Source organism: Pleurodeles waltl, chromosome 4_1, assembly GCF_031143425.1.
Source record: "Pleurodeles waltl isolate 20211129_DDA chromosome 4_1, aPleWal1.hap1.20221129, whole genome shotgun sequence".
Taxonomy (NCBI): domain Eukaryota; kingdom Metazoa; phylum Chordata; class Amphibia; order Caudata; family Salamandridae; genus Pleurodeles; species Pleurodeles waltl.
This window is the reverse complement of record NC_090442.1, coordinates 169,664,491-169,685,972: the sequence shown is the minus strand read 5'-3', so window position 1 is coordinate 169,685,972 and position 21,482 is coordinate 169,664,491. Positions and strand designations below refer to the sequence as shown.

Here is a 21,482-nt window from a genome sequence, read left to right as displayed (position 1 = left end):
CCCTCCAAAGATGTCCAACTACAGACCTATATGCCTGCTACCATTACAGCCTGAGGTTTTACTGTAAATCACCAACAGATACCTCATGAATACCTCCAACTCCTCAATCCCAATCAGTTTTGTTTCAGACCCAACCACAGCATGGAAACTGCCCTTGTTGGCTACACTGATGACATCTGTATAACTGTGTATGGATGAGACACAACAGCCCTCTTCCTCCTGGACATCTCCGCAGCATTTGGCCCAGTCTCCCGATCCATTCTCATCCAACGCCTACACAACATTGAAGTTCATGGAAACACACTCCAATAGATCTGCTTCTTCCTGACTGGAAAGACCCAGCATGTCACCATACACATCAGACATCTGCAACCTCATCAGTGGAGTTCCACCTAGGATCCTCCCTGAGCCTAACTCTCTTCAACATATACATGACCCTCTTGCCAACATCATTCAGTCTCAAGACATCAACACTATCTTCTGCGCAACCAACACAAAACTCATTCTCTCCCTCATGGACAAGATGGCCAGTACCCAGATCGATTTCAATTTCTGCATGACTTAAATTGCTTACTGGGAGAAGACCAGCTGTCTAAAGCTGAACTCCGGCTAGACCGAAATCATGATCCTCTAGAAGAGCACATCATTGTGGAACTCCACCTGGTGGCCAACAGAGCTGGGGCCGATACTCACCCCCTGTAGGAAAGTACCATCTTGCCTGGCATGTTACCCCCATTCTTACAGTATGTATGTTTGTTTTTGCCTATGTGCCACTGGGATCCTGCTAGGCAGGACCCCAGTGCTCATAAAGTATGCCCTGTATGTGTTCCCTGTGTGGTGCCTAACTGTATTACTGAGGCTCTGCTAACCAGAACTTCAGTGTTTATGCTCTCTCTGCTTTTAAAATTGTCACTGCAGGCTAGTGACTAATTTTACCAATTCTGATTGGCACACTGGAACACCCTTAAAATTCCCTAATATATAGTACCTAGGTACCCAGGGTATTGGGGTTCCAGGAGATCCCTATGGGCTGCAGCATTTCTTTTGCCACCCATAGGGAGCTCAGACAAATCTCACACAGGACTGCAACTGCCGCCTGCGTGAAATAACGTCCACGTTATTTCACAGCCATTTTACACTGCACTTAAGTAACTTATAAGTCACCTATATGTCTAACCCTCACTTGGTGAAGGTTAGGTGCAACGTTACTCAGTGTGTGGGCACCCTGGCACTAGCTAAGGTGCCCCCACATTGTTCAGGGCACATTCCCCGGACTTTGTGAGTGCGGGGACACCATTACACGCGTGCACTACATATAGGTCAATACCTATATGTAGCGTCACAATGGTAACTCCGAACATGGCCATGTCACATGTCTAGGATCATGGAATTGTCACCCCCATACCATTATGGTATGGGGGGTGTAGGAAAGTACCATCTTGCCTGGCATGTTACCCCCATTTTTCACTGTATATATGTTGTTTTAGTTGTATGTGTCACTGGGACCCTGGTAACCCAGGGCCCCAGTGCTCATAAGTGTGCCTGAATGTGTTACCTGTGTAGTGACTAACTGTCTCACTGAGGCTCTGCTAACCAGAACCTCAGTGGTTATGCTCTCTCATTTCTTTCCAAATTGTCACTGACAGGCTAGTGACCATTTGTACCAATTTACATTGGCTTACTGGAACACCCTTATAATTCCCTAGTATATGGTACTGAGGTACCCAGGGTATTGGGGTTCCAGGAGATCCCTATGGGCTGCAGCATTTCTTTTGCCACCCATAGGGAGCCCTGACAATTTTTACACAGGCCTGCCACTGCAGCCTGAGTGAAATAACGTCCACGTTATTTCACAGCCATTTTACACTGCACTTAAGTAACTTATAAGTCACCTATATGTCTAACCTTTACCTGGTAAAGGTTAGGTGCAAAGTTACTTAGTGTGAGGGCACCCTGGCACTAGCCAAGGTGCCCCCACATTGTTCAGAGCCAATTCCCTGAACTTTGTGAGTGCGGGGACACCATTACACGCGTGCACTACATATAGGTCACTACCTATATGTAGCTTCACAATGGTAACTCCGAATATGGCCATGTAACATGTCTATGATCATGGAATTGCCCCCTCTATGCCATCCTGGCATAGTTGGCACAATCCCATGATCCGAGTGGTCTGTAGCACAGACCCTGGTACTGCCAAACTGCCCTTCCTGGGGTTTCACTGCAGCTGCTGCTGCTGCCAACCCCTCAGACAGGCATCTGCCCTCCTGGGGTCCAGCCAGGCCTGGCCCAGGATGGCAGAACAAAGAACTTCCTCTGAGAGAGGGTGTGACACCCTCTCCCTTTGGAAAATGGTGTGAAGGCAGGGGAGGAGTAGCCTCCCACAGCCTCTGGAAATGCTTTCTTGGGCACAGATGTGCCCAATTCTGCATAAGCCAGTCTACACCAGTTCAGGGACCCCTTAGCCCCTGCTCTGGCGCGAAACTGGACAAAGGAAAGGGGAGTGACCACTCCCCTGACCTGCACCTCCCCTGGGAGGTGTCCAGAGCTCCTCCAGTGTGCTCCAGACCTCTGCCATCTTGGAAACAGAGGTGCTGCTGGCACACTGGACTGCTCTGAGTGGCCAGTGCCACCAGGTGACGTCAGAGACTCCTGCTGATAGGCTCCTTCAGGTGTTAGTAGCCTATCCTCTCTCCTAAGTAGCCAAACCCTCTTTTCTGGCTATTTATGGTCTCTGTCTCTGGGGAAACTTTAGATAACGAATGCAAGAGCTCATCCGAGTTCCTCTGCATCTCTCTCTTCACCTTCTGATAAGGAATCGACTGCTGACCGCGCTGGAAGCCTGCAAACCTGCAACATAGTAGCAAAGACGACTACTGCAACTCTGTAACGCTGATCCTGCCGCATTCTCGACTGTTTTCCTGCTTGTGCATGCTGTGGGGGTAGCCTGCCTCCTCTCTGCACCAGAAGCTCCCAAGAAATCTCCCGTGGGTCGACGGAATCTTCCCCCTGCAACCGCAGGCACCAAAAAGCTGCATTACCGGTCCCTTGGGTCTCCTCTCAGCACGACGAGTGAGGTCTCTCGAATCCAGCGACTCTGTCCAAGTGACCCCCACAGTCCAGTGACTCTTCAGCCCAAGTTTGGTGGAGGTAAGTCCTTGCCTCACCTCGCTGGGCTGCATTGCTGGGAACCGCGACTTTGCAGCTACTCCGGCCCCTGTGCACTTCCGGCGGAAATCCTTTGTGCACAGCCAAGCCTGGGTCCACGGCACTCTAACCTGCATTGCACGACTTTCTAAGTTGGTCTCCGGCGACGTGGGACTCCTTTGTGCAACTTCGGCGAGCACCGTTTCACGCATCCTTCTAGTGCCTATTTCTGGCACTTTTCCGGGTGCTACCTGCTTTAGTGAGGGCTCTTTGTCTTGCTCAACGTTCCCTCTCTCTTCAGGTCCAATTTGCGACCTCCTGGTCCCTCCTGGGCCCCGGCAGCATCCAAAAACTTAAAACGCACGATTTGCAACTAGCAAGGCTTGTTGGCGTCCTTTCGGCGGGAAAACACTTCTGCACGACTCTCCAAGGCGAGAGGGATCCGTCCACCAAAGGGGAAGTCTCTAGCCCTTTTCGTTCCTGCAGAAACCTCAGCTTCTTCTGTCCAGTAGAAGCTTCTTTGCACCCGCAGCTGGCATTTCCTGGGCATCTGCCCATCTCCGACTTGCTTGTGACTTTTGGACTTGGTCCCCTTGTTCCACAGGTATCCTAGATTGGAAATCCACAGTTGTTGCATTGCTGGCTTGTGTCTTTCCTGCATTTATCCTCTAACACGACTTCTTTGTCCTTAGGGGAACTTTAGTGCACTTTGCACTCACTTTTCAGGGTCTTGGGGAGGGTTATTTTTCTAACTCTCACTATTTTCTAATAGTCCCAGCGACCCTCTACAAGGTCACATAGGTTTGGGGTCCATTCGTGGTTCGCATTCCACTTTTGGAGTATATGGTTTGTGTTGCCCCTATCCCTATGTTTCCCCATTGCATCCTATTGTAACTATACATTGTTTGCACTGTTTTCTAAGACTATACTGCCTATTTTTGCTATTGTGTATATATATCTTGTGTATATTTCCTATCCTCTCACTGAGGGTACACTCTAAGATACTTTGGCATATTGTCATAAAAATAAAGTACCTTTATTTTTAGTATAACTGTGTATTGTGTTTTCTTATGATATTGTGCATATGACACTAAGTGGTACTGTAGTAGCTTCACACGTCTCCTAGTTCAGCCTAAGCTGCTCTGCTAAGCTACCATTATCTATCAGCCTAAGCTGCTAGACACCCTATACACTAATAAGGGATAACTGGGCCTGGTGCAAGGTGCAAGTACCCCTTGGTACTCACTACAAGCCAGTCCAGCCTCCTACATTGGTTGTGCAGTGGTGGGATAAGTGCTTGAGACTACTTACCACTCTTGTCATTGTACTTTTCATAAGAGAAAAATATACAAAACAAGGTCAGTGTATATACACATAGCTAAAAAGTTTTGCATTTCCTCTTTTCACTCTTTTCTAAGTGCTGAAAAGTACTTCTAAACTTTCAAAAAGTTCTTAAAAGTTTAAAAAGTTTTTTTCTGTCTTTCCAAAAAGTTCTGAAAACTTTTTTCTCTTTTTCTATCACTTTAACACTCTCTAAAAAATGTCTGGCACAGGCCAAAGTGTTGATCTTGATAATAAAATATGATACACTGTTCCAAAAGAATAGGGAGAGGAAGTAAAGGAGTCCTGATCATCAGGAGCAAGAGTCCTCACACACCGTACTTGGTGTCATGCTTCATCATCGGACAGCTCCTCGTCAGACCGGCGCTGCAATGTCTGACGGGCTCCCCCCTAAAAAGGGGGGGCTCTTTGCCGGAGATCTTTTGTTTTTGCCGATGATGCCGCGGAGCCAAGTATGGGTCCGTGGGGAAGGAAAGTACAGGAATAAAGGATAAGATTGGCTCAGGACCCTCACTAAGTGATTTATTCTTTGATGTTGGGAAATGGCCAAGATTAAAAAAAATGGCAAGGGAGTGAAAATTGAGGTAATGCTCAGACACTCACACAAGAAAATTCAAAGCAGGAAGTCGGTAATTATCCGAAATTCCTTAATATGTGGTCGACATGTTTCGCGTCTTGATATGGTCTCAGCAGGATCCTACGACGCTTCTTCAGGACCTATTAAATAATTGGACTTCTTCAATCGAAACCCAAGTGAAAAAAAGAAAAAATTATATATATAGACTCCTGCAATCTATCGTTTACAGTCAAAACGTAGTCAGTCACTTACTAGGATAGAACAGGACTGGCTTTTTCCTATCAGTCACCCATCTCCACTAGAGAAAGGGCTTCATGGGATCACGTAGGCCTGATGCCCAATACACAAACAATTAGGATAGAACAGGACTGGCTTTTTCCTATCAGTCACCCATCTCCACTAGAGAAAGGGCTTCATGGGATCACGTAGGCCTGATGCCCAATACACAAACAATTTGTGTGCGTTTCGGTGTCAGGCGCAGCACCTACCCTCAGGCTCCGTTCAACGGAGCCTGAGGGTAGGTGCTGCGCCTGACACGGAAACGCAGCGCCGGTCTGACGAGGAGCTGTCCGATGATGAAGCATGACACCAAGTACGGTGTGTGAGGACTCTTGCTCCTGATGATCAGGACTCCTTTACTTCCTCTCCCTATTCTTTTGGAACAGTGTATCATATTTTATTATCAAGTTCTTTGGAAGATATACACTGGACCATAAATCCTCCCATCCCCTCTTTTTTTTTTTTTCAAAGTGTTGATCTGTCCAAACTTGCATATGACAACCTTAGCTGGAAAAGAGCAAGGAGTCTCTGTATAGAGAGAGGTTTGAGTGTAGGGAAGAATCCTTCCTTGGAACTGTTACTTAACATGTTTAGAGAACAGGATAAGGCCATAGGTGCCCCATCTGTTGAAAAAGTACCTAATAGTTCCCAATCTGATTCAGGGCCTCCCCCAGGAAAAGATTCAGGAAAGAAACTTCCTAGCCTGCCCATTACTAGACAATCTAGCATAGATGGTAATGATGATGAGCCACACCAAATAAATAGTGTTGTCTCACATCATAGCAAAAGCATTTATTCTCACCATACTGGTAGTAATGTTTCTGTAAACCAAGCTGTTAGGGTGGCTTCTGTAAGGGACAGGTCTCCTTCTGTTCATTCCCATCATAGCTCTGGTTCTAGAAATGTCCCTCCCACCAACCCTGATGACAGAATGTTAGAGAGGGAACTCAATAAGTTGAGGGTGGAACAAACCAGACTGAAGCTTAAAAAGCAACAGCTGGATTTGGATAGACAGTCTTTTGAATTAGAGAAGGAAAGACAGAAGTTGGGTTTAGATACCCATGGTGGCAGCAGCAGTATTCCCCATAGTCATCCTGCAAAAGAGCATGATTCCAGGAATCTGCACAAGATAGTTCCCCCTTATAAGGAGGGGGATGACATTAACAAGTGGTTTGCTGCACTTGAGAGGGCCTGTGTTGTACAGGATGTCCCTCAAAGGCAGTGGGCTGCTATCCTATGGCTATCATTTAGTGGAAAAGGTAGGGATAGGCTCCTTACTGTGAAAGAAAATGATGCTAATAATTTCCAAGTTCTTAAGAATGCACTCCTGGATGGTTATGGCTTAACCACTGAACAGTACAGGATAAAGTTCAGAGAGACCAAAAAGGAGTCTTCACAAGACTGGGTTGATTTTATTGACCATTCAGTGAAGGCCTTGGAGGGGTGGTTACATGGCAGTAAAGTTACTGATTATGACAGCCTGTATAACTTGATCCTGAGAGAGCATATTCTTAATAATTGTGTGTCTGATTTGTTGCACCAGTACTTGGTGGACTCTGATCTGACCTCTCCCCAAGAATTGGGAAAGAAGGCAGACAAATGGGTCAGAACAAGAGTGAACAGAAAAGTTCATACAGGGGGTGACAAAGATGGCAACAAAAAGAAGGATGGTAAGTCTTCTGACAAGGGTGGGGACAAATCTAAAAATGAGTCTTCATCAGGCCCACAAAAACACTCTGGTGGGGGTGGTGGGTCCAAATCCTCCTTTAATCAGAACAAGGAAAAGAAACCATGGTGCTATTTATGTAAAATAAAAGGCCATTGGACAACAGATCCTAGTTGTCCAAAGAAAGGCACCACAGCTCCTACCACTACAACCCCTACTGCTACACCTAGTGTCCCTACTAATAGCAGTGGTGGTGGGAGCAAACCTACTAATAGCCAATCCAAGGGAGTAGCTGGGCTCACTTTTGGTAGTTTAGTTGGGGTTGGTCTGATTAGGGAGACCACAGAGGCTACTTTAGTCTCTGAAGGGGCTATTGATTTAGCCACTTTGGTTGCTTGCCCCCATAACTTGGAGAAGTACAAGCAACTAACCCTAATAAATGGTGTTGAGGTCCAGGCCTACAGGGACACAGGTGCCAGTGTCACAATGGTGATTGAGAAACTGGTGCACCCTGAACAACACATACTTGGACACCAGTACCAAGTAACCGATGCTCACAACATAACACAAAGCCACCCCATGGCTGTTGTAAATCTCAACTGGGGGGGGGTAACTGGTCCAAAGAAAGTTGTGGTAGCTTCAGATTTACCTGTAGACTGTCTATTAGGGAATGATTTGGAGACATCAGCTTGGTCAGATGTGGAGTTGGAGGCCCATGCAGCAATGCTGGGCATCCCAGGGCATATTTTTGCTTTGACAAGGGCTCAGGCCAAAAAGCAAAAAGGACAGGGAAGCTTGGATCCTGGAACAATGGACCAAGTGCTCCCTAAAGCAAGGGCTAGTAGAAGCAAACCACTTCCTACTATCCCTCCCTCTACAGTGGATTCAACTTCTGAGGAAGAAGAATTCCCTCCCTGTGCAGAACCTACACCAGAGGAGCTGGAAACAGACACTGCTGAGCTTTTGGGTGAAGGGGGGCCTGCCAGAGAGGAGCTGAGTGTGGCACAGCAAACCTGTCCCACATTAGAGGGTCTCAGACAGCAAGCTGTCAAACAGGCTAATGGGGATGTCAGTGACTCTCACAGAGTTTACTGGGAGGACAACCTCTTGTACACTGAGCATAGGGATCCTAAACCTGGAGCTGCCAGGAGATTAGTGATTCCTCAGGAGTACAGAAAGTTTCTCCTAACACTGGCACATGACATTCCCTTAGCTGGGCATCTAGGACAAATGAAAACTTGGGACAGGCTTGTTCCCCTGTTTCATTGGCCTAGGATGTCTGAGGACACAAAAGAATTTTGTAAGTCCTGTGAAACCTGTCAAGCCAGTGGCAAGACAGGTGGCACCCCAAAGGCACCCCTTATCCCACTGCCTGTGGTTGGGGTTCCCTTTGAAAGGGTAGGGGTTGACATAGTTGGCCCCCTTGACCCTCCTACTGCTTCAGGCAATAGGTTTATCTTAGTGGTAGTGGACCATGCCACAAGATATCCTGAAGCTATTCCTTTAAGGACCACTACAGCACCTGCAGTGGCAAAGGCCCTCCTGGGAATATTTTCCAGGGTGGGCTTCCCAAAGGAAGTAGTATCAGACAGAGGAAGCAATTTCATGTCTGCATACTTAAAGGCCATGTGGAAAGAGTGTGGTGTAATGTACAAGTTCACAACACCCTATCATCCACAAACAAATGGACTGGTGGAGAGATTTAATAAAACTCTCAAAGGCATGATTATGGGTCTCCCTGAAAAACTCCGCAGGAGATGGGATATCCTTCTACCATGCCTCCTTTTTGCCTACAGGGAGGTACCCCAGAAAGGAGTGGGCTTCAGCCCCTTTGAACTTCTTTTTGGACACCCTGTTAGGGGTCCACTCACACTTGTAAAGGAGGGTTGGGAACAACCTTTAAAAGCTCCTAAGCAGGATACTGTGGATTATGTACTTGGCCTCAGATCAAGGATGGCTGAGTACATGAAAAAGGCCAGTAAAAACCTTCAGGCCAGCCAAGAGCTCCAGAAGCAATGGCATGATCAGAAGGCTGTTTTGGTTCAGTACCAACCAGGGCAGAAAGTGTGGGTCTTGGAGCCTGTGGCCCCAAGAGCACTCCAAGATAAATGGAGTGGTCCCCACACAATTGTTGAAAAGAAGGGAGAAGTCACCTATTTAGTTGACTTAGGCACTGCCAGGAGTCCCCTTAGGGTGCTCCATGTCAACCGCCTGAAACCCTACTATGACAGGGCTGATCTCACCCTGCTCATGGCAACTGATGAGGGACAGGAAGAAGACAGTGATCCTCTACCTGATCTCTTCTCTTCCACAGAACAAGATGCTCTTGTGGAAGGTGTAGTTTTGGCAGATTGTCTTACTGCTGAGCAGAAAGACCATTGCATAAATCTCCTAGGACAATTTTCAGAACTCTTCTCTACTGTGCCAGGCACCACTTCTTGGTGTGAGCACACTATAGATACTGGAGACAGTTTACCTGTCAAAAGTAAGATCTATAGGCAGCCTGACCATGTCAGGGACTGCATAAAGCATGAAGTTCAGAAAATGTTGGAACTAGGAGTGGTTGAGCACTCTGACAGTCCATGGGCTTCTCCTGTGGTACTGGTACCAAAACCCAATTCTAAAGATGGAAAGAAGGAAATGCGGTTTTGTGTAGACTATAGAGGTCTCAACTTGGTAACCAAAACTGATGCTCACCCTATACCCAGGGCAGATGAGCTCATAGATACACTGGCATCTGCCAAGTATCTAAGCACTTTTGATTTGACTGCAGGGTATTGGCAGATCAAATTGTCAGAAGATGCTAAACCTAAGACTGCATTTTCTACCATTGGAGGACATTACCAGTTTACTGTAATGCCTTTTGGTTTGAAAAATGCACCTGCCACTTTTCAGAGGTTGGTGAACACAGTCCTGCAAGGGCTGGAAGCTTTCAGTGCAGCATATTTGGACGATATAGCTGTCTTTAGCTCCAGCTGGGATGATCACCTGGTCCACCTATGGAAAGTTTTGGAGGCTCTGCAAAAGGCAGGCCTCACTATCAAGGCTTCAAAGTGCCAGATAGGGCAGGGTAAGGTGGTTTATCTGGGACACCTTGTTGGTGGGGAACAGATTGCACCACTTCAGGGGAAAATCCAAACTATTATTGATTGGGTTCCCCCTACCACTCAGACTCAGGTGAGAGCCTTCCTAGGCCTCACTGGGTATTACAGGAGGTTCATTAAGAACTATGGCTCCATTGCAGCCCCTCTTAATGACCTCACATCCAAGAAAATGCCTAAAAAGGTATTATGGACAGCAAACTGTCAGAAAGCTTTTGAGGAGCTGAAGCAGGCCATGTGCTCTGCACCTGTCCTGAAAAGCCCTTGTTACTCTAAAAAATTCTATGTCCAAACTGATGCATCTGAATTAGGAGTAGGGGCAGTCCTATCACAACTTAATTCTGAGGGCCAGGATCAACCTGTTGCTTTTATTAGTAGGAGGTTGACCCCTAGAGAAAAGCGTTGGTCTGCCATTGAGAGGGAGGCCTTTGCTGTGGTCTGGGCTCTGAAGAATTTGAGGCCATACCTATTTGGCACTCACTTCATTGTTCAGACAGACCACAAACCTCTACTTTGGCTAAAACAAATGAAAGGTGAAAATCCTAAATTGTTGAGGTGGTCCATATCCCTACAGGGAATGGACTATACAGTGGAACATAGACCTGGGAGTAGCCACTCCAATGCAGATGGACTCTCCAGATATTTCCACTTAGACAATGAAGACTCATCAGGTCATGGCTAGTCTTATTGTCCTTCGTTTGGGGAGGGGTTGTGTAGGAAAGTACCATCTTGCCTGGCATGTTACCCCCATTTTTCACTGTATATATGTTGTTTTAGTTGTATGTGTCACTGGGACCCTGGTAACCCAGGGCCCCAGTGCTCATAAGTGTGCCTGAATGTGTTACCTGTGTAGTGACTAACTGTCTCACTGAGGCTCTGCTAACCAGAACCTCAGTGGTTATGCTCTCTCATTTCTTTCCAAATTATCACTGACAGGCTAGTGACCATTTGTACCAATTTACATTGGCTTACTGGAACACCCTTATAATTCCCTAGTATATGGTACTGAGGTACCCAGGGTATTGGGGTTCCAGGAGATCCCTATGGGCTGCAGCATTTCTTTTGCCACCCATAGGGAGCCCTGACAATTCTTACACAGGCCTGCCACTGCAGCCTGAGTGAAATAACGTCCACGTTATTTCACAGCCATTTTACACTGCACTTAAGTAACTTATAAGTCACCTATATGTCTAACCTTTACCTGGTAAAGGTTAGGTGCAAAGTTACTTAGTGTGAGGGCACCCTGGCACTAGCCAAGGTGCCCCCACATTGTTCAGAGCCAATTCCCTGAACTTTGTGAGTGCGGGGACACCATTACACGCGTGCACTACATATAGGTCACTACCTATATGTAGCTTCACAATGGTAACTCCGAATATGGCCATGTAACATGTCTATGATCATGGAATTGCCCCCTCTATGCCATCCTTGCATAGTTGGCACAATCCCATGATCCGAGTGGTCTGTAGCACAGACCCTGGTACTGCCAAACTGCCCTTCCTGGGGTTTCACTGCAGCTGCTGCTGCTGCCAACCCCTCAGACAGGCATCTGCCCTCCTGGGGTCCAGCCAGGCCTGGCCCAGGATGGCAGAACAAAGAACTTCCTCTGAGAGAGGGTGTGACACCCTCTCCCTTTGGAAAATGGTGTGAAGGCAGGGGAGGAGTAGCCTCCCCCAGCCTCTGGAAATGCTTTCTTGGGCACAGATGTGCCCAATTCTGCATAAGCCAGTCTACACCGGTTCAGGGACCCCTTAGCCCCTGCTCTGGCGCGAAACTGGACAAAGAAAAAGGGAGTGACCACTCCCCTGACCTGCACCTCCCCTGGGAGGTGTCCAGAGCTCCTCCAGTGTGCTCCAGACCTCTGCCATCTTGGAAACAGAGGTGCTGCTGGCACACTGGACTGCTCTGAGTGGCCAGTGCCACCAGGTGACGTCAGAGACTCCTGCTGATAGGCTCCTTCAGGTGTTAGTAGCCTATCCTCTCTCCTAAGTAGCCAAACCCTCTTTTCTGGCTATTTAGGGTCTCTGTCTCTGGGGAAACTTTAGATAACGAATGCAAGAGCTCATCCGAGTTCCTCTGCATCTCTCTCTTCACCTTCTGATAAGGAATCAACTGCTGACCGCGCTGGAAGCCTGCAAACCTGCAACATAGTAGCAAAGACGACTACTGCAACTCTGTAACGCTGATCCTGCCGCCTTCTCGACTGTTTTCCTGCTTGTGCATGCTGTGGGGGTAGCCTGCCTCCTCTCTGCACCAGAAGCTCCGAAGAAATCTCCCGTGGGTCGACGGAATCTTCCCCCTGCAACCGCAGGCACCAAAAAGCTGCATTACCGGTCCCTTGGGTCTCCTCTCAGCACGACGAGCGAGGTCTCTCGAATCCAGCGACTCTGTCCAAGTGACCCCCACAGTCCAGTGACTCTTCAGCCCAAGTTTGGTGGAGTTAAGTCCTTGCCTCACCTCGCTGGGCTGCATTGCTGGGAACCGCGACTTTGCAGCTACTCCGGCCCCTGTGCACTTCCGGCAGAAATCCTTTGTGCACAGCCAAGCCTGGGTCCACGGCACTCTAACCTGCATTGCACGACTTTCTAAGTTGGTCTCCGGCGACGTGGGACTCCTTTGTGCAACTTCGGCGAGCACCGTTTCACGCATCCTTGTAGTGCCTGTTTCTGGCACTTCTCCGGGTGCTACCTGCTTCAGTGAGGGCTCTTTGTCTTGCTCGACGTCCCCTCTCTCTTCAGGTCCAATTTGCGACCTCCTGGTCCCTCCTGGGCCCCGGCAGCGTCCAAAAACGCCAAACGCACGATTTGCAACTAGCAAGGCTTGTTGGCGTCCTTTCGGCGGGAAAACACTTCTGCACGACTCTCCAAGGCGAGAGGGATCCGTCCACCAAAGGGGAAGTCTCTAGCCCTTTTCGTTCCTGCAGAAACCTCAGCTTCTTCTGTCCAGTAGAAGCTTCTTTGCACCCGCAGCTGGCATTTCCTGGGCATCTGCCCATCTCCGACTTGCTTGTGACTTTTGGACTTGGTCCCCTTGTTCCACAGGTATCCTAGATTGGAAATCCACAGTTGTTGCATTGCTGGTTTGTGTCTTTCCTGCATTATTCCTCTAACACGACTTCTTTGTCCTTAGGGGAACTTTAGTGCACTTTGCACTCACTTTTCAGGGTCTTGGGGAGGGTTATTTTTCTAACTCTCACTATTTTCTAATAGTCCCAGCGACCCTCTACAAGGTCACATAGGTTTGGGGTCCATTCGTGGTTCGCATTCCACTTTTGGAGTATATGGTTTGTGTTGCCCCTATCCCTATGTTTCCCCATTGCATCCTATTGTAACTATACATTGTTTGCACTGTTTTCTAAGACTATACTGCCTATTTTTGCTATTGTGTATATATATCTTGTGTATATTTCCTATCCTCTCACTGAGGGTACACTCTAAGATACTTTGGCATATTGTCATAAAAATAAAGTACCTTTATTTTTAGTATAACTGTGTATTGTGTTTTCTTATGATATTGTGCATATGACACTAAGTGGTACTGTAGTAGCTTCACACGTCTCCTAGTTCAGCCTAAGCTGCTCTGCTAAGCTACCATTATCTATCAGCCTAAGCTGCTAGACACCCTATACACTAATAAGGGATAACTGGGCCTGGTGCAAGGTGCAAGTACCCCTTGGTACTCACTACAAGCCAGTCCAGCCTCCTACAGGGGGACAATCCCATGCATCCCCAGGTCTTCAGCATAGAGCCCCGGTACTGCCAAACTAACTTTCCGGGGTCTCCTCTGCAGCTACTGCTGCTGCCAACCCCTCAGACAGGTTTCTGCCCCCCTGGGGCCTGGGCAGACTGGTCCCAGGAAGGCAGAACAAAGGATTTCCTCTGAGAGAGGGTGTTACACCCTCTCCCTTTGGAAATAGGTGTGAGGGGCCTGGGAGGAGTAGCCTCTCCTGGCCTCTGGAAATGCTTTGAAGGGCACAGATGGTGCCCTCCTTGCATAAGCCAGTCTACACTGGTTCAGGGATCCCCCCAGCCCTGCTCTGGCGCGAAATTGGACAAAGGAAAGGGGAGTGACCACTCCCCTGACCAGCACCTCCCAGGGGAGGTGCCCAGAGCTCCTCCAGTGTGTCCAAGACCTCTGCCATCTTGGATGCAGAGGTGTGAGGGCACAATGGACAGCTCTGAGTGGCCAGTGCCAGCAGGTGACGTCAGAGACCCCTCCTGATAGGTGCTTACCTTTCGTTGTGGCCAATCCTCCTCTGTGGGCTATTTAGGGTCTCTCCTGTGGGTATCTCATCAGATAACGAATGCAAGAGCTCACCAGAGTTCCTCTGCACTTCCCTCTTCGACTTCTGACAAGGATCGACCGCTGACTGCTCTAGGACACCTGCAAAACCGCAACAAAGTAGGAAGAAGACTACTAGCAACATTGTAGTGCCTCATCCTGCTGGCTTTCTCAACTGTTTCCTGGTGGTGCATGATCTGAGGGCTGTCTGCCTTCGCCCTGCACTGGAACCCAGTTAGAAATCTCCGGTGGGTCGACGGAATCTTCCCCATGCCAACGGAGGCACCAAACTTCTGCATCACTGGTCCTCTGGGTCCCCTCTCACCCTGACGAGCGTGGTCCCTGGAACACAGGAGCTGGATCTAAATGTCCCCGACAGTCCAGTGGCCCGTCTGTCCAAATTTGGTGGAGGTAAGTCCTTGCCTCCCCACGCCAGACAGTAATCCTGTGTACTGCATGAACTGCAGCTGCTCAGGCTTCTGTGCACTTTTGCAAGACTTCCTTTGTTCACAGCCTAGCCCAGGTCCCCAGCACTCCATCTTGCATTGCCCAACTCGCTGAGTTGGACTCCGACGTCGTGGGACCCTCTTTTGTTGTTCTGAGTCGACCATCATCCTCAGATCTTCTAAGTGCCTGTTCAGGTGCTTCTGCGGGTGCTGCCTGCTTCTGCATGGGCCCTCCATATTGCTGAGCGCCCCCTCTGTCTCCTCCTCCAAGGGGCGATCTCCTGGTCCTTCCTGGGCCTTGGCAGCATCCAAAACCTGCAATCGCAACTCTTGCAGCTAGCTAGGCTTGTTTGCAGTATTTCTGTGTGGAAACAACTCTGCATCTACCAGCACACCGTGTGACATCTTCTGACCAAAGGAGAAGTTGCTGGCACCTTCCGTTGTTGCAGAATCTTTGGCTTCTTCCACCCAGAGGCAGCCCTTTTGCACCTTCATCCGGCTTTAGTGGGCTCCTGCCCCCCCCGGACACTTGCGTGACTCTTGGACTTGGTCCCCTTCCTTTACAGGTCCTCAGGTCCAGGAATCCGTCTTCAGTGCTTTGCAGTCAGTTGTTTTCCTTGCAGAATCCCCTATCTCGACTTTACTGTCTTTCTGGGGTAGTAGGGTAACTTTACTCCTACTTTCAGGATCTTGGGGTGGGGTATCTTGGACACCCTTAGTGTTTTCTTACACTCCCAGCGACCCTCTACACACTACACTAGGCCTGGGGTCCATTCGTGGTTCGCATTCCATTTTTGGAGTATATGGTTTGTGTTGCCCCTAGGCCTATTTCTCCCTGTTGCATTCTATTGTGTTCTACAGTGTTTGCACTACTTTTCTAACTGTTACTTATCTTATTTTGGTTTGTGTGTGTATATTTTGTGTATATTACTTACCTCCTAAGGGAGTATATCCTCTGAGATACTTTTGGCATATTGTCACTAAAATAAAGTACCTTTATTTTTAGTAACTCTGAGTATTGTGTTTTCTTATGATATAGTACTAAGTGATATAAGTGCTATAGTAGGAGCTTTGCATGTCTTCTAGTTCAGCCTAAGCTGCTCTGCTATAGCTACCTCTAACAGCCTAAGCTGCTAGAACACCTCTAATCTACTAATAAGGGATAACTGGACCTGGCACAAGGTGTAAGTACCACAAGGTACCCACTATAAGCCAGGCCAGCCTCCTTCACTCCCCCACCAACCATGCCAAAAACCTCAGGATAATCATCGACATGACCGACGAAATCAATGTTGTCACCGCCTAATGCCTCCATACCATATAGATGATGAGGAAGATTTTTAAAATAGCTCCAAATGAACACCCTGAAAACTGTCACACATTCACTGGTCACAACAGGGATTCCCTCTATGCTGAGCTCAACAAAAAACTCACCAGAAGGCTGCAGACCATTCAGAACTCGATTGCTGTTATCAACCTCAGCCTCCCAACCACACTCCCATCACACCACACCTGAAGGAGCTCCTCTGGCTCCCAGTTCACAGACGAGCACAATACAAACTCCTCACCCACACTTTCAAGGCACAACAAAACACCGGCCCAGCTTACCTCAACAATCGGATCTGCTTTCACACCACTTCTTCTCATCTTGACTCCTAGTTTCACACATTCCGCGGATACAGAAAACCAGAACTGGAAGTCGAGCTTTCTCAAACATTGTTCATTAAGCATGGAAGGACCTGCTGCCACAAATAAGAGGCTCCTCCTCAGTTCTTGACTTCCGCAAGCATTTGAAGACCTGGCTTTTCAAGTATTCCACTAAGCCCTAGGTATAGCTTGACTCACACCTGCTCAGTGCCAAGACATACTCCAGTGTGACAGTGCGCTCTACAAATGTGCATAACATAACCTAACATATCTCCAGAGATACATTCACCGCTGGATTTAGCACTTCCTCAAGAAATTAGGGGATCATTTTCAGCCAACTTGATGGCAGATACTAAGTCAGATATTCATACAATTAAGTCAATGAATGAATGATTGAAGTGCTAATGTGGCGTGGCAATGTAAACTGAATCACATCCATTTGCTTATTACTGGGAAGAGTTGAGGCAGTGAATAATTTGTAAAACTATAAGTACCAGGGTCCAAGTTATGCTTAGGAGTCCACCGCAGAGTGCCCCAAACACTGCCCATGACAATGCTGCCAAATTACTGAACTAATGAGTTTAACACATTGTATTCCACCTTTGGAGGAGCATATTTGATTATGTATTCAACAGTACAAAACATCTATTTTACATTTATAAAAACTAATCATTTTCTCAGCCTTCAGGACCTGAAATATCCAGAGAAGATGACGAAATATATGCTTATGATAATGTCGACTTTTGCTCTACGTGGGAGGTAAAAAATACATATTTATAAATTGTGTACTACAGAATATGTTTTCAATAAAAGTTCTTCCTTGGTGCTTTAATTTCCATCAACTGCAATATGTAATTAGTGTAGCATTTAAAGAATGTTCACTGACAATATTGGCCATGCGTTGAATAGCTTTACCACTCACTCATACAGAAAAATGGCTCTGGGATTTCTCTGAACAGAAGTACTTTATTTTCATGGGAATTCCAGGTATGCAGGGCTATGTAGCCTCAGTTCAAGTGCTTCATAAGCGGAATTGGGAAAATTATCTTCACTTAACTCACTCCCTGGTTACTGGTATCACCAATATCTAAGCTCTGTACGCAGTGCTGTCCAAATTGGTAAATGATGGCAGATGTACACCCTACCTTTCTGCACTATACATTGGCACTGTAGATTTAACATGCAATGGATTTTTAGGTCCTGATAATGAGTGGCTCAGTTAATTCTGACCTATTTGTAAAGCCCTGATTTTGCATGGGTTGGAATTAAGAGTTTGATTTGATTGGCCAAACCAGTAATTATTGGATGCATTAATAACTCCCCCTTTGGGAAAGATGTATGGTATTTACTATATTATGTGGATTTTGGGCCAACAGCTGCATGCTATTACCCACAAACCTATAATAGGTGACATTTATTGTGGCTGGTAAGTAACGTACCCCATGGTATTATCATTTATCAGATACGATAAATAGCACCTATACTCTTAAATAGGCTCCAAGGGGCTGACTCACAAAGGGCATCCATACTCGTGGCAGAGGTCCCGCAGTCAAGTGGGGGGGCTCCACACTCGGGAGGCGAAGTCTCTGCCATGAGAATTTTCATGGCAGAGATTTTACCCCGAGTATTGATACTCCGTCACAAGTGTGGCGACCCCCTGTGAGTCAGGCCCATAGTCCTTCAGCACTAATCCAAGGTTTAGTTGACATAACACTATATCCAAATGCTGCTTAAGTCCACAGGTGCATTACTATACCATTTTAAACCATTCCATTAGTTACTTTGTCATACGGCGTCGCGTGGGAATTGTGACGTCATCGTCGACGTGCAGAGCTAGAAGAAAATTTCCATCGGATGCTGGCGCATGGGGAAAATTCTTTAGGTGAGGAATCCACAGGTAGTTGTATCCATCAGAAATTAGGTTACTGGTTGACTGGGGGTGACCCCTGGTCAACCAGCAACCACAATCCTATTCAGGGTAAGGCACAAGCAACCCCAATTTATTTTGTGCTCAACCCCCTGGTAGCTTGGCACAGAGCAGTCAGGCTTAACTTAGAGGCAATGTGTGAAGTATTTGTGCAACACCTCCAACAGTAAATTGTGAAAACAACAAACAAAGAGATTCCACATCAGGTGAGAAGAATAGAGCTTAGCTTAATGAACAAAACAAGACCAAAACAATAAAAATCCAATCATTAGAACTAGATTTATGAATTTTTAAAGAAGAAACTGCAATACAGCATTTAAAAGCATAAAGCACCTACCAAGGCTATTATGGTTGGGCCAAAGTCAAAAGTTCAAGCCAACTGCGATGGAGCGCAGGTCGGATACAGTCTCAGATTAGTCCTGCTGAAGTATTACCTTCTCAAGTTTTGTGCCAAGAATCCTGTTCGCGTGGAAGAAGTTCACCATGAGGCAGGAGGGTGTTGCACATGATGGTTGGCATGGTATGAGGAGAAGGCCGGACATTGTGGACGGGCAGACTGGAGCCTCACATTGTTGATCCACGTGAGTGGACAATTCTTGCTGTGGGAAGAGATGGCCTTGCATGGCTTGCGCTGATCCTCCATACGATCGGCATGGTTCCGGTGCAAATGGGCCCAATTGCGGTCAAGAAGAGCACAACAGCTTGTCAGTAAGAGCTCGAGAACCACACTGAGGGCCCGAAGCCTGAGAGGCACCTCTTGGGGGTCAGGAACTAATTGAAGACAAGTCAAATAGCTGTAGGGAAGCCTGTTATGTCCCTGAGGCTCAGCTCAGGAGACCTGCAGAATAGCCCTTTGAGGCAGCACAGCAGTCCTTGTTCCTGGCAGAGTATCCACGGGTCCAGAAGTGTACTGAAGTGGTAGTATCTGAGGTTAACTAACCATAACTTAACCATAACTTAAAAGTAGATGTTCAACTTTTCAAATACACTACACCCTGCCCTTAAGGATTCGTGCCCGCCTTTGGAGAAACATATATGTATTTAAAATGAAGATTGAGCCTTGCAAAAGGTTTACCTTGCCAGGTCGAAATGGCAGCTTAAAACTGCACACACAGGCTTTACAATGACAGGCCTGAGGCATGTTTAGAGGGCTACTTAAGTGGGTGGCACAATAAGTGCTGCAGGCCCACTAATAGCATTTAATTTACAGACCCTGAGCACATGTAGTGCCACTTTATTAGGAATCTATATGTAAAATAAATATGCAATTGGGTGCAAGCCAATTCTACCATGTTTTAAGGAGAGAGTACGAGCACGTGACCACTGGTTAGTGGTGGTAAAGTGCAAAGAGTCCTAAAGCCAACAAAAATGAATTCTACAAAAACAGGAGAAGTGAAAGCAAAAAGTTTGGGGATGATCCTGTAGAAAGGGGCATTTCCAATAGTGATCTACTAGACAGAAAAGATGTCAATAAGCTACCATGCAATCCAATACTGTTACACATAACTACTGTCAATCCAAGTACTTTGGGAGTAGCATCTTAAAGTTCATTGTGCTATTATTGGGAGACTGAAACTGCACAAACCACAGTTCTCTGCTGGGCTCAAACTCTAATAATATATTTTCCTTCCATTTGCGTACTTATACACTCATAACTTATATAAATCATCCACCAATGTTTTCTGAATACATCTAACCAATGTACTACCCTTTTTTTATTTTCCCTTTAAGATTCTGCTGTTCTTGTTTTCTTTCAGTACACTGTTCACGATGGTTCTATTTCCCAAACTCCTCACATCAACCTCCCTTTAGAGAGTGGTCCACTACAGGTATGATGATAATGAAGAAACCGCCATAGAGGGTCTACTGAGGTTTTCTAACTCAACCTCCAGGCTCCAGTTGGTATGATTCATCTGTGAATCTAGAGGTCAGACCACCAGGGGGTGTCATGACATCTGGGCTAGAATATCACAAGCAGAAATTATTGTCACAGAACCTGTATGGCAAAGCACCTTTCAGTTAAGAATCCGGGACTTACTGTTCACCGATGAAAGAAGCGCTGCAGATCCCATCTGTGCAAGAAGTAGAATGAATATTCAAATTTTCTATTAGATTTGGATCTAAATGGAATTTCTTCTACTGTCATACAGGTCCTGGAGGCATGCAAGGATGCTGGGTTGGTAAGATCCATTGGAGTGTCAAACTTCAATCGCAGGCAACTGGAACGGCTTCTAAACAAACCAGGACTCAAGTATGCACCTGTCTGTAATCAAGTAAGTGGAGTTAATTTGTTTCAATTCTAACTATCTACTTTCTTTTTTATCAATGTAATCTGGATTATCACTGTTGATATGTTCAGGGAGTCTAAGAACAAACATATACTCTGTAACGAATACTGTGGACGGGATGTAGGGAGACTGCCCCAGACAGAATTTCACCATAACATATACAATCTGATCCTGTTCAAGTCAGGGATCCCTGATTACCTATCTTTTCACACAGAAATCGGGCCTGATTTTCTGTGCTGCCAATGCGGAAAACTATTTGGACGGGATTTGCTAATTTGGCAGCGTCAACCAGCATTACTATCTGGCCATTCAGTGACTGGTACCAAATGTACTGTAATTGTTGTGATGGTCCTCACTGCTAACATGCATAATGTATAGGCCTTCCAGTGTGGTTGCCCAAATGCATAACTCTAAAAAGCATCTTGATCCCAACATCTGTATTATTAGGTAGTTTGGATCCAACTAGGATATCCTCAATATTAAGGCGATGGAGTTGAATATTGTCACGATAAATTTCACAAATGTGCACCTCCACACATAAGATGGAGTGGTTTGTATATGAGGACATTAGATGCCTGACACATTCTTTAATGTCCTCCATAGCCGTTTTGAACTGAATGCTGAAAAGCACCTACTTAGCCAGGTGAGATTGTCATGACCCTCTCACTCACCACCACATCATTTTATTCAAAATCACTTGTTCGCGTCACTCATCCACACTCTTACCTAAAATTCATCCCCATACTGTTATCAGCATTAAGCAGCCACTAGTTCACCCTTTA

General features: G+C 46.7%; 1 protein-coding gene and 1 long non-coding RNA gene across 3 annotated transcripts in view; one reads left to right on the top strand and one right to left on the bottom strand.

Annotated features, from left to right (window-relative positions):
• The window catches only part of LOC138287512 (rho crystallin-like), a 118,281-nt gene that overhangs the window by 46,073 nt on the left and 50,726 nt on the right, over nucleotides 1–21,482 (top strand). For both annotated transcript variants that reach the window (XM_069227980.1, XM_069227979.1), the window contains 2 exons: nucleotides 17,167–17,244; nucleotides 20,563–20,685. In XM_069227980.1, coding sequence (XP_069084081.1) covers nucleotides 17,167–17,244; nucleotides 20,563–20,685 — 201 coding nt within the window. The remainder of the gene's footprint in view (nucleotides 1–17,166; nucleotides 17,245–20,562; nucleotides 20,686–21,482) is intronic.
• LOC138287513 (uncharacterized) overlaps nucleotides 20,549–21,482 on the bottom strand; it is a 68,231-nt gene continuing 67,297 nt past the window's right edge. Inside the window, exon 3 of the long non-coding RNA XR_011202226.1 lies at nucleotides 20,549–20,675. This is a non-coding gene — a long non-coding RNA (uncharacterized lncRNA). The remainder of the gene's footprint in view (nucleotides 20,676–21,482) is intronic.